This window comes from Phycodurus eques, chromosome 17 (assembly GCF_024500275.1).
Source record: "Phycodurus eques isolate BA_2022a chromosome 17, UOR_Pequ_1.1, whole genome shotgun sequence".
Classification (NCBI taxonomy): Eukaryota; Metazoa; Chordata; class Actinopteri; order Syngnathiformes; family Syngnathidae; genus Phycodurus; species Phycodurus eques.
The window spans coordinates 8959991-8972683 of record NC_084541.1 but is presented as its reverse complement, the minus strand read 5'-3'; the positions used below and the strand labels follow the sequence as shown (position 1 = coordinate 8972683).

General features: G+C 41.3%; 1 protein-coding gene across 1 annotated transcript; it reads left to right on the top strand.

The window, feature by feature from the left end:
* Positions 1–880: 880 nt before the first annotated feature.
* gng8 (guanine nucleotide binding protein (G protein), gamma 8) lies at positions 881–11839 on the top strand. The gene is made up of 3 exons (XM_061702855.1): positions 881–998; positions 8809–8908; positions 11711–11839. The coding sequence occupies exons 1-3, from the start codon at positions 883–885 to the stop codon at positions 11837–11839; spliced, it is 345 nt and encodes a 114-aa protein (XP_061558839.1). The 5' UTR covers positions 881–882.
* Positions 11840–12693: the final 854 nt, after the last annotated feature.

Below are 12693 nucleotides of genomic sequence, written 5' to 3'. Positions count from 1 at the left end.
ACCATCTTTTCAACTACATTCATTCTTGTAAACTCCTATGGTAAGTTTCCAAACTTGAAAATGCCATGAATTTTTCAACACTTGTTTCTTCCTTTGACGATGCCCCATCCCTCTATAAAACGTTGTCAAAATGATGACATTTTCTTCCCATAATCCTGCTATACTGTATTTGGTACGTTGTCCTGCGGTACATTTGCCTGACTTCGGTGCGGACAGCGTGAGTTCAGTTCCCACTCAGTGACGGCGTGAATGTCAGTTTGAATGGTTGTCTGCCTTTATGTGTGCCCTGCGACTGGCTGGGGCCCAATTTCAGGGTGTAGGCCGCCTTTCGCCCGAAGTCAGCTGGGATAGGCTTCAGCACCCAGCGACCCTGAACAGGATAAGCGGTCTGGAGAACGGAGCGACGGACTACATCAAATTGACTGCTTTGAAAAATTACCATTAAAACGACAAGTCAGTGGTGGCCTAAGACCATACAGTTCTGTATAATTACACCACTATTATATATCCATACTGTTGAAATATGTATTTTTTATACCTGTGCTCCTCTTGGGTTTGTTTGATCAACTCCTTTAATTCATCAATCCTCTGAACCGTCAGCCTGCGCACTATCACATCCCCCACCGTTTCCACCACCTCCCCCTTCTCGCCTCGCTTTCTCCTGCAAACACACAATGACATTGGAACCTTGTTCAGCTGTCATATATTGTTTTTGCCTGGAATGCATGCTTGGTTTAAAACACTTACTTGGGGGCTTCAGTGTTCTCCAGTAGCTCGGAATACTTAGAGGCGCAATGCTGTAAACATGAGAAGAGTGAAGTAAATTTTGAATAGAGCGTAAAAGTATATATTTTCTTTTCTGTAGTTGAGAACATTGAGGACATGTCCTGCCTTTTGAGAGAACCAGTCAGGTGGTCGCCCGGGTTCTGCAAATGGTTTGATGGCTCGACTGACAGAGACCCTGCAAAGTTAAAGATCAATCCTGTGATTCTGCCAAGGTCAGATTCAGACACTTTTTAAGAACTTTCTACATCGTACATAATTACACAAACGCACCATAATGCACAGCACACATTTTATTTGTCCAAGTAACATTTTATTTTGTGCATTTTTGTGTAAGGCTTTCAATGCTTTACAATGCAACGTCACATCAGAAATCTCTTGTGGTGGAGTGGCTGGGGGCGAGGCGGTAGATAGACGTGAGGTTAGGAGAATAAACTTGTCCTGTTACAAAAATAAGGTAAATTTACAGGGATTGAGTTGTACATAAAACACTACAAATACATATCTGTAATGTGACTATTTCTTGGAAAACGCCAACATTTATTATTATCTTTATATATAACGTTTATCCTTGAAAAATGTTTAAATTACTTTTTTTTCCATTATTTTCTTTAAAAAAGACTTCATGTTGATAGAAATGTATTTGTGGTAAATTTAAAACCACATGAAAATTACAACTGTATTTTTTAATTTTTGTTTTAATGTTTTTGTTCTTTTCAATTGTCCTAATACTGCTTTGTACTTGTACATGCCAGCATGTACTGATCTGCATAACATGCACTGTTCCAGTGCACTTAACTGTAGTTATAATATGTTCGGCAGCTGTATGCATACCCTTGAGATGCTTCGTCATTGTCAGTAATTCATTAACTATTGGTATTGACTATTGAAGTCTAATATTGACCACAATGGAGGGCACAGTCATGGGGTAAAAGCAAGGGTGTGAAATTTGTTTTCATCACGAGCCACATCGTAGTTACATTTGCTCTTAAGGGGTCCGGTTATAACGCTGAAACCACATACTGTAATTATAAAGAGGAACAGATTTAATTACATTTCAAATGAAAATTCCACAGTTCAAATCTGTTCTTTTTAGGAAAGTGCAACATTAATAGCTTGTCTTCTTTTTAGACAGGTTTGAACAGTGTGAATCATTATTCTATAAAAATAAATAATGGCATTTGTTATTGCTTTGGCTCCATCTGAAGAGTCAGGGAACCTCTGGAAGATGTATTTGTAGTGCATAATCCATCCATCCATCCATTTTCTGAACCGCTTCTCCTCACTAGGGTCGCGGGCGTGCTGGAGCCTATCCCAGCTGTCATCGGGCAGGAGGCGCGTGTATATATATATATATATATATATATATATATATATATATATATATGTGTGTGTGTGTGTGTGTGTGTGGGACCCCTAACAATTGTCCCATCATATTACGTAGTTGCTCCTGCATTTGGTTATCGTCATTTTTAGTTTTGAAAAAGGGCCTTGAGGTTGACACCTGTTGGTTAAAGTGCATAGAATGACAGTAAAGTACCAGTTCTGGTCTCCACTCTTCATGACCGATGTGGCCAAACACAGCTTCTCCCTCACTGACCATGCTTCTGTTGGGCCAATCACAAGCAGCTTGTGTTCTGCAGATGACCAAAGAAAAAAAGAGGAAAGTCGTCTCAGCTCATGATAAACCTGAATATTCATATTAAAAAGAGGAAAGTGTTGCCATTCTCCGGCCTGCTTGCTAACTCAATCTGCAATCCAAACCCTTTGTACTGCTGAGTAACACCCCCCACCCCCCTCCACACACACGCAAGCACACACGCACACACAGAGCGTGTCCATCTGAAGTGAGAGATGTCAGCTGGAGAGACGTGCAGGTGGAGCGTCGGTGCAGCCGAACTTGGTAGCAAAACAAAAACAAAAAAGACGAAGCCACTCACTCATTCGGCTAGCGCACAGCAAGTCACAGCAACATCTCCCGTGCGCCGACATTACTCACTTCCAACGCCGTTTGCCATCGTCCTGTCATCCCCGCACGCCGCACATCCTGCCAGACGCAAACCCCGCCAGTTAACACCACTCGTATTATCACGAAGTGACACGTGAACACGTAAACAAAATACAAGCGTGCGGGTTACCTTAAAAAAATATGTTAACACTCCCCGAGCTTTTCTTCGTTGACGTTAGCTCACGCGCCCCATCCTCGTATTGTGCGTCTTAGCTAGCGTTAACTTCAATATCAACTCGCTCCGTCAGAATGCTGCATTTGCATTTGCTTCAGTCCCCGAGCCGTCCCGGGTTGATTCCAACCACGATTGGTCCACGTTAGAGACAAAGCCGTCAGACGAGGAGGAAATTGAGCGAAATGTTCGTACGAGCCACCGTCGTCATTTATCATTTAAAAGTAGCTAGCTACATGCTATGTGCCGTGTGCACGCCCACCACCACCGCGGTCACTCACTAAATGATGGTGGCGCGCGCGCATACATACAATACACAGCTGGCTGCTATGCTAACTCACTTTAAAAGCTCTGTTAAAACGACCCTTTTCTTGATGGCTACTTGACAAATATTGTACTGCCACAACCCTTACGGCAAAGTAACTAAATACGTATTATGTGCTGCCCAGGGTTGGGAGGGTTACTTTTAAACAAATCCCAGATAGTTACTGGTTACTATTTTAAAAAATGTAATTAGTAACCTAATCCAAGTACCATAATATTAAGTAATGAAACGTGATTACTTTTAATCACTTTTGGATTACTCCAATACCGAATATGCCCCCAAAAAAGACCAAAGAAAAATAAAATAAAATTCCTGGTACCCCTTAATGAAAGAAAACCCCACAGTGGTCGCAGAAATAACTTGAATCTGACAAAAGTCATAATAAATTTTGGAATGCTGGAGGGAGCCAGATAACCTGGGATTCCAATCCAAAACCTCAGAACTGTCAGGCCACAGTGCTGCGTATTGATGGATGGTGGATGGATACTTTATTCCTCCTGTAATGGAAATTGGATTCACTAGCTTCATAACAACGTTTTAAAACATTTCCACATGCATGACTAGGCGTTCGTTATAAAGAGTGAAATGGAAATAAAAGATCAAGCTTTACACACACACTTGCACGCACCCACACTCGTAATTTTGAATTGACGACATAATGACCGCTGAAACACTGTTCCCGGTAAAAATTTAAGCAGCTGATATTGGTTATATAGTACAGTGTTTAAATATGTAAAGCAGTGGGTGATCTGTGATGGGATTGTGAAATATTGACTTACTTTTGGGAAGCCAACACCCAACATGTACTGTAGATCCAGTTGCCTGTTGCCCCAAAAAAAAACCTTGCCTGTTGCCCCAAAAAAACCTTTCCCTGCGTTCCATTAAGGTCCATTGTGAACATATATCCCACTTGTTGCTCTGCTTAACTCCTGAAAAGGTTGCTCAGACCACTAGTTTAAAACCGTGTGCATGCTCAAATCAACAACCAACCTCTCTCTTCCCACATTAAAGTTGTAATCTTCCAAAAATAATTCATGCATCCATCCATTTTCCGAACCACTTCTCCACACCAGGATCCCAGGCGTGCTGGAGCCCATCCCAGCGAGAGCCGGTGTACACCCTGAACTGGTCGCCAGCCAATCGCCGGGCACATATAACCAAACAACCATTCGCACTCACATTCACACCTACGGGCAATTTAGAGTCTTCAATTAACCTACCACACATTTTTTGGGATGTGGGAGGAAACCGGAGTGCCCGGAGAAAACCCACGCAGGCACGGGGAGAACATGCAAACTCCACACAGGCGGGGCTGGGAATTGAACCCAGGTCCTCAGGACTGTGAGGCAGACGCTCTAACCAGACGTTCACCGTGCCACTTCAAGAATTAATCCATCCATTTTCTGAGCCGCTTCTCCTCACTAGGGTCGCGGGCGTGCTGGAGCCTATCCCAGCTGTCATCGGGCAGGAGGCGGGGTACACCCTGAACTGGTTGCCAGCCAATCGCAGGGCACATAGAAACAAACAACCATTCGCACTCACAGTCATGCCTATGGGCAATTTAGAGTCTCCAATTAATGCATGTTCTTGGGATGTGGGAGGAAACCGGAGTGCCTGGAGAAAACCCACGCAGGCACGGGGAGAACATGCAAACTCCACACAGGCGGGACCGGGGATTGAACCCGGGTCCTCAGAACTGTAAGACTGACGCTCTAACCAGTCGTCCACCGTGCCGCCTTCAAGAATTCATTTTTTAAAATTTTTTAAAAAATTAATAAATAAATAAATGAATAAAAAGAAATAATAATCATAAGAAGAAAATCTTCACTGGCTTGCCCTTTGTAAGTTCCAGCTCTTATAGTTGTTTAAATTGGGGAAACCAAGTTGGGGTGACACGGTGGTCAACTGGTTAGCACATCTGCCTCACATTACTGAGGACCAGGGTTGAAATCCAGCAGCGCCTGTGGTGTTTTCCATGTTCTTCCCTTGTCTGGGAGTCTGTGTGGGTTTTTTCCGGGTACTCGGCTTTCCTGCTACATTCCAGAAAATATGCACGGTAGGTCAATTGAAGACTCTTAATTATCCGTAAACGTGAAAGTGAGTGTGAATGGTTCTTTTATCTATATATGCCCTGCGTTTGGCTGGCGACCAGTTCAGGGTGTACCCCGCCTCTCACTTGAAAGTCAGCTGAGATAGGCGCCAGCACACCCGCGACCTTAGTGAAGATAAGCATTTCAGAAATTGCGTGGATGGATGGATGAATGAAGCCAAGTTAGCTATTTATATCAGTCGAAGAGACAAACTGTACTCTGGTCCTCACTTGAAAGCTGTGGCCTTGTGGAAGTGTAATGTAAGGGTGGTGGCAGTTACGTTTTCCTTCACAAGGAACTCTCATACTTTTGGGGACTATGTGATTATGGAGCGATTTTATGCAGTGTATCCCGACATTATGGGCTCTATTTTTATGAACGGTGGGCAGAGCAGCTCTGCGCCAGGGGCATTTTAGACCGGTGCTGGAAATTTGCAGACAAGTACAGGCAGATCTGAGAGAGGACGGGCTGCGCCATTGTGGGAGTGTTTACAGCTGACGACATCCCTTTAAATGTGGCACAATGTCAGTCTTGAGTCTCGAAAAAATAAATTATACCGACATTACCAGATTACTAGCAACCTTTTATTGCTCAGCGACTGTTTTTGCCGATGTCTTTATGTCTCAAAAGTATTCTCTGTCAATTGACTGTCTGTTGTCGTACTAGAGCAGCTCCAACTACCGAAATAAAGATGATTATGATTATGATTATGATCTATGTGCGGAAGAGAACGATGTATCGCAGCAATCCATGCGTGAGTGGAGCATTATTAAATACCGAATGAGATGCTTATTACCACCGGCATCTTCTATCTCTCCGCGGAACTCAGTATCTGTCTGCCTGTGGCTCAATCAAATTCAGCAACATCTCGTTAGATCATCAACACATCTCCAAGGAAACGCCCTCGCTGCACTGGAACGCCCAACTTGGTGCAGACCGGTCTACCAAATTGGCAAACACACACGCACAGAGAGCCTTGCACTTCTACGAAAATCAGGATACAGCGGCAATTTCACGCTGCCGCAGATGCGCTTTCTACAAAAATAGAGCCCAATGAGTTGGAGTGCTAATTTTAGATGTTTGCTACTTTGTCATTTTTTTTGTTATCTTTTGTCAGTAAAGTGTTGGCACATAGGGATATTGAGGCAATATCCATCTATCAATATTATTGGTACGATTTTGTTTTCTCCAAACACAAGACGATCTCCCAATAAATCATAGCACTTTTACTAGGCATCCAATCAGATTGCTCAGATGTCATTGCTCTGCCGCTAACCGCCACTTGGGGGCATATTTTGTCGGGATGTGACTAGTATTTTAATGACTGATCACATGCAATGTCTGATTGTAATAATATAATTTCTTGCTGACTAATGCAAACATTATTTGTGCAATCTTGTTTTCGCTAATGGTAGCACGGAGGACTAGTGGTTAGCACATTTGCGTCACCTTCGAGAGGTCCCGTGTTGGTATCGCAACTCAGCCTCTGCTGTGTGGAGTTGGGACTTCGGGTGTGAAGCAGTACATACCCTGGAGTGGTCAGCAGTCACTCACAGTGCACATGGGCCTACAGTATAAACCTACATCCATTCACACTCATGTTCTCACCTATCGACAGTTCTGAGTTTTCAACTAACCTAACATGCATGTTTTTGGAATGCGTGACGAAGCCACAGTACCCGGAGAAAACTCATGTAAGCATGGGGGGAACATGCAAACTATGAGACCCGAGATTCAAACCGAGGACCATGCTTAACACTCGTCCACCATGATGCCCGATGAATATTAGGTAGGACTTTATTTGGAAGGGCACTATTATCCCAAATATGTCAACTTAAAATGAATACACCTGTGGGGATGTCATACTATAATTTGGGGCCCTCATCTTGACACAGAAAGACACCAGTGAAACAGTTCCGTCTTAGCTCTTCCACAGAGACAGTCCAATGATGAGTGGGAAACAAATGGTAATGAGGCACCTGACATTTAACACCACACCATTGCCCCCTGGTGCTTTGTGTAATAACTGACAACTAACTTTAGGGAAAACTGCTACAGATATTGTAGCCAAATAATGTATATATTATATTATATTATATTATATTATATTATATTATATTATATTATATTATATTATATTATATTATATTATATTATATTATATTATATTATATTATATTATATTATATTTCATCAACTTGAGTAGGTATACCTAATGTGGCCGGTCAGTGTAGCTAAAAGCCATTATGTGGCAATTTAATAAATAATGCATACACTGTACTTGGTAGGAGACTTGACTTCCGATCAGGCAGTGTAGTTTCAGTTCCCACCTAGCGACGGTGTGGCTGTGAATGGTTATCTCTCACTATATCTGTGCTCTGACTGATAAAGGACACTGCAAAAAAATCCTTTGAATTTACTTAATTCAAACATGTACATCGGTTGCACATGATTAAAATGTGTTAAACTAACATATATCATTTGACTATTTTCGAGGAAAAAAGGGGGAAATTACGTCAGTTTACCACATTTTAATCATGTCAAGAAAACAAGCTTGTGGGTTTTTTTACAATCTCAATGTCAGGCACAAAATGCGGTAGAATATCAGATTTAGTTCAGCCAGTGTCATATGTCAGTAGGTTCAGCGCTGCATGTTGCCTTGCACCGAGCCCACGCTGGGGGAAGAACCAGCGCTAATTAATTGAAGGAGGGAACCTGTTGAGGTTTCCCTCCTCAGCTTTGCCATTAAGCACACTTCATTTGATGCTGCAAGTTGCTGCTCAGGACTCAAGCACTTCTCAGCAAAGGAGTGTCGCGGTGAGTGATGTTTGTGATGAATTTAATTATGGCTAAGAAGAATTTGACCCTTTTTGTATTGGAGTTTAGTGTATTTAAAACAGCTTAAAGAAATGCAACACTTCTGTATATTAGGGTAGAGGTCTAATATTTACTGAAGTATGACTGAAGTATAGGTCATTAATATTCAACACATTTTAATTTAATGTTGCTTTTACAAACTAACAAATATAGAATATTGTTGTTATAGTCTAACTTGGGGGGAAGATCATAAATGTATGTCTGTCTACTGAACAATGTGTTATTTGAAAAAAAAAAATTATATATATATATATATATAAAATGGATAAACAGCAGCTCAGTTTTCTGTAACATAAACATGTTAATGGTAGATTTATTTACAGTCTCAGCTCGCAGCCATCAGGGGAGCAGCTCTGCCCTCCCTTGTCCTCCTCCTCTGAGACTCTCACTGCGACACGTGCAGCTGAGACCCAGGGCGAAGAATTAATGAGCAAATTGAAACAGTCTCAATACTCACGGCCCAGTTGCCTTCAATTCTCAGTCCCTGAAACACACACACACGTTGTCATTTTCACTGTCTTAAATCGCCACACTTCATGCATGTTTACTGCAGGCAAAGAAGCAGCGGGATGTCCAACAACATGGCCAAGATTGCGGATGCCCGAAAGACGGTTGAGCAATTAAAGCTCGAGGTCAACATAGAGAGGATGATGGTATGTGTAGTTTATGTTGATACTATGCAAAATGACAGTAGAAAAGAGAACATTTGTAGTGACATTTTAAATGGGCCTACTACAAATACTTTGGTTTTAGTATTTTGGGTGTGCTAATTTCCATCCATCCATCCATTTTCTGAGCCGCTTCTCCTCACTAGGGTCGCGGGCGTGCTGGAGCCTATCCCAGCTGCCATCGGGCACTGACTTGGACAAATGAGGAAAGAGTTATGGCAATTTGGCAATGAGCAGTGTCCTGATAAGGCACTTTGATCAATGCTGCCCATAGTTTTCCACCAGTCTTGAATATGTGTAAAGAGCAAGTACAATTAAAAAGTATTTAATTGAATACACTACAAAGACAAGATATTTAATGTTCAAACTGATCCACTTTATTGTTTTTAGTAAATAATCATTGACTTGGAATTTTATGGCTGCAACACGTTCCAAAAAAGCTGGGATAGGGTCATGTTTACCACTGTGTTACGTCACCTTTTCTTTTAACAACATTCAATAAACGTTTGGGAACTGAGGACACTAATTGTTGAAGCTTTGTAGGTGGAATTCTTTCCCATTCTTGCTTGATGTACAGCTGCAGCTGTTCAACAGTCCGGGGTCTCTGTTGTCGTATTTTATGCTTCATAACGCGCCACACATTTTCAATGGGAGGCAGGTCTGGACTGCAGGCAGGCCAGTCTAGTACCTGCACTCTTTTACTACGAAGCCACGCTGTTGTAACACGTAAAGAATGTGGTTTGGCATTGTCTTGCTGAAATAAGCAAGGGCGTCCATGAAAAAGACGTTGCTTGAATGGCAGCATATGTTTCTCCAAAACCTGTATGTCCCTTTAAGCATTAATGGTGCCTTCACAGATGTGTAAGTTACCTATACGATGGGCACTAACAAACCATCACAGATGCTGGCTTTTGAACTTTGCGTCCATAACAGTCCGGATGGTTCTTTTCCTCTTTGGCCCGGAGGACACAACGTCCACAATTTCCCCCAAAAATTTTAAATGTGGACTCGTCGGACCACAGAACACTTTTCCACTTTGCATCAGTCCATCTTAGATAAGCTCGGGCCCAGAGAAGCTGGCGGCGTTTCTGGGTGTTTTTGATAAATGGCTTTTGCTGTGCACAGTAGAGTTTCAAGTTGCACTTACGGATGTAGCGCCGAACTGTATTTACTGACATTGGTTTTCTGAAGTGTTCCTGAGCCCATGTGGTGATATCCTTTACACATTGATGTCGGTTTTTGATGCAGTGCCGCCTGAGGGATCGAAGGTCACGGGCATTCAATGTTGGTTTTCGGCCTTGCCGCTTACATGCAGTGATTTCTGCAGATTCTCTGAACCTTTTGATGATATTATTGACCGTAGATGATGAAGTCCCTAAATTCCTTGCAATTGTACGCTGAGGAACATTGTCCTTGAACTGTTCGACTATTTTCTCACGCACTTGTTCACAAAGAGGTGAACCTCGCCCCATCTTTGCTTGTGAATGACTGAGCAATTCAGGGAAGCTCCTTTTATACCCAATCATGGCACCCACCTGTTCCCAATTAGCCTGTTCACCTGTGGGATGTTCCAAACAGGTATTTGATGAACATTCCTCAACTTTCTCAGTCTTTTTTGCCACCTGTACCAGCTTTTTTGGAACGTGTTGCAGCCATAAAATTCCAAGTTAATGATTATTTGCTAAAAACAATAAAGTGAATCAGTTTGAACATTAAATATCTTGCCTTTGTAGTGTATTCAATTAAAAATAGGTTGAACATGATTTGTATTCCACTAACATTAACATTAACATTGTATTCTTTTTTTATTTATGTTTAACACAACGTCCCAACTTCATTGGAATTGGGGTTGTACATTATATGTCAGCTGCCAATGTATGAAATGGTGCGGAATGAGTTAAACACGTGCTTTTGTGTGAGAAATGTGTCAGTCTTGTTTGGTGAGGAACTAGTACGCTAGACTCTTAAGTGTAAAAATAAAACTAAATTATGAGGTTCCAATGACTTTTTAAGAGCATATTAAGATGGAGTAATGTGAGAAATTTCAAGTCACTCACGTATGTTTGATGAGGGGCTTGGGCAACGTATAACTATACATTTGGGGCTTAATAACAGCACTCCCATCTATTGTATTTAATGATCAATATTAATTTTTTTGTCAAGCACCTTGAGCTCGACTTGTCTGGGAAATTTCAAGTCAATCTGATTTATTTGGTGAGGGGCTTGGGGTTATTAAACCAATTTTAATAACTGTACCCCTATCTGACAAAATTACAATACTGTATATGGTTAAAAGAACTCTGGGGGGGCCTACATTGGTGTGAGAAATTTCAAGTCAGTCACATGTTTGAAAAGGGGCTTAGCCTGTAAAATCTACCTGGAGGTTTGGCAGTTATTAACAGCAACCCCATCAGATGGAATGCTCTGGTCTAAATGACAGAATTGTATAGAGCTTAACTTGTGCCAGAATTTTCAAATGAATCTTTTTTTTTTTCGTGAGGGTGTTGGCCTATTGACCTTAACTGTAAGTCTTAAAAAGGCAACCACATCTGATGATATTATGTGATTAGAAAGACATTTTGAAATGACATTTTAAGATGGGCCGCTGTGAGAAATGTCAAACTCAACCTGACTTGTGGTTACTGAAGATACTAAAAAGTACTATTAAAAAAAAAACTCCATATTGTTATTTTCTTTTTTATTCCAGTGGCTTCCACATTGTGGCTTCTAACTCCTTATCAGTACATTAGTTTTATGACAGCTAATTTTATATTTATTTTTACCCAGGTATCCAAAGCAGCAGCAGATCTGATGGCCTATTGTGAAACTCATGCCAAAGATGACCCCCTGGTGACCCCTGTGCCTCCCTCAGAGAACCCCTTTAGAGAGAAGAAAATATTCTGTGAGATACTGTAAACCCGGTGTAGACATTTATGGAGCGGCAGAGTATTTTTAGATTTCTTTTCATATGATTGTCATTTAATATGAATGTCTTCATTTTCAACTGCCTTAGATGTCTGTTTTGTTGCCAAAGAATTTTATATGTTTGAAGATGATAAAGATGGCAATAAAGACTGCAAAAATGAGTGCAAAGTTCACTTAAATAAGCATGCATGTACCGGTCTTTCCTTTTACTTCTCCTTCAGCTTGTACATTAAATCCATGCTTCTTCTCTGTGCTTTTTCTCAACTTGCCTGTAATTTCTTTTCCAGCATGTGCACGTGAATAACCCACATTTTCTTATCTTACACGCAAGCCACCGTTTGTATAGTGCAACAAGGTACTATAACTCACTGCCATTTGCTTGGTGTTGGGGATTGATCTGATATATTGTACATTAGTTGCGGAGGTGCCTCACAGTTCAGAGGTTCTGGGTTGGAATCTAGGCAGCGGCTTTCCTTATTTTTTTACTGCACAACATTTTTCTTTATTCTTCTCCTTATTACAGACATTTTTTTTTATCAGGGCACATCTCAGTGTCTTTAAAGTAATTCTAAATCAGAGAACGTGACTGTGTTTTTTGTTGTTGGAGGATTATTCACTAAGCGTTCAATCATTGCTTTTGCCCTGACGTCATGCTCGCTTGTGAGGCATCATACTTTCTTTTTCGTTGACATTTTGGTTGCACATTTGCAGAGTGATTTGATGTCTTTAAGTCTTCTGCTACTCATTGTATTCATGTTCATTTGCTTTGAAAAGGTTTTCTTTTATTCGAGTTGGAGATGCAAAGATGAATATGTTGGGAAAACAACATTTGGGCAAGTTGTCCC

Coding starts and splice junctions, on each gene's coding strand:
- gng8 (XM_061702855.1), top strand. CDS start 883: ATGTCCTGCCTTTTGAGAGAACCAGTCAGGTGGTCGCCCGGGTTCTGC. Junction 999..8,808: donor AATCCTGTGATTCTGCCAAG/GTCAGATTCAGA, acceptor TGTTTACTGCAG/GCAAAGAAGCAGCGGGATGT. Junction 8,909..11,710: donor TCAACATAGAGAGGATGATG/GTATGTGTAGTT, acceptor ATTTTTACCCAG/GTATCCAAAGCAGCAGCAGA.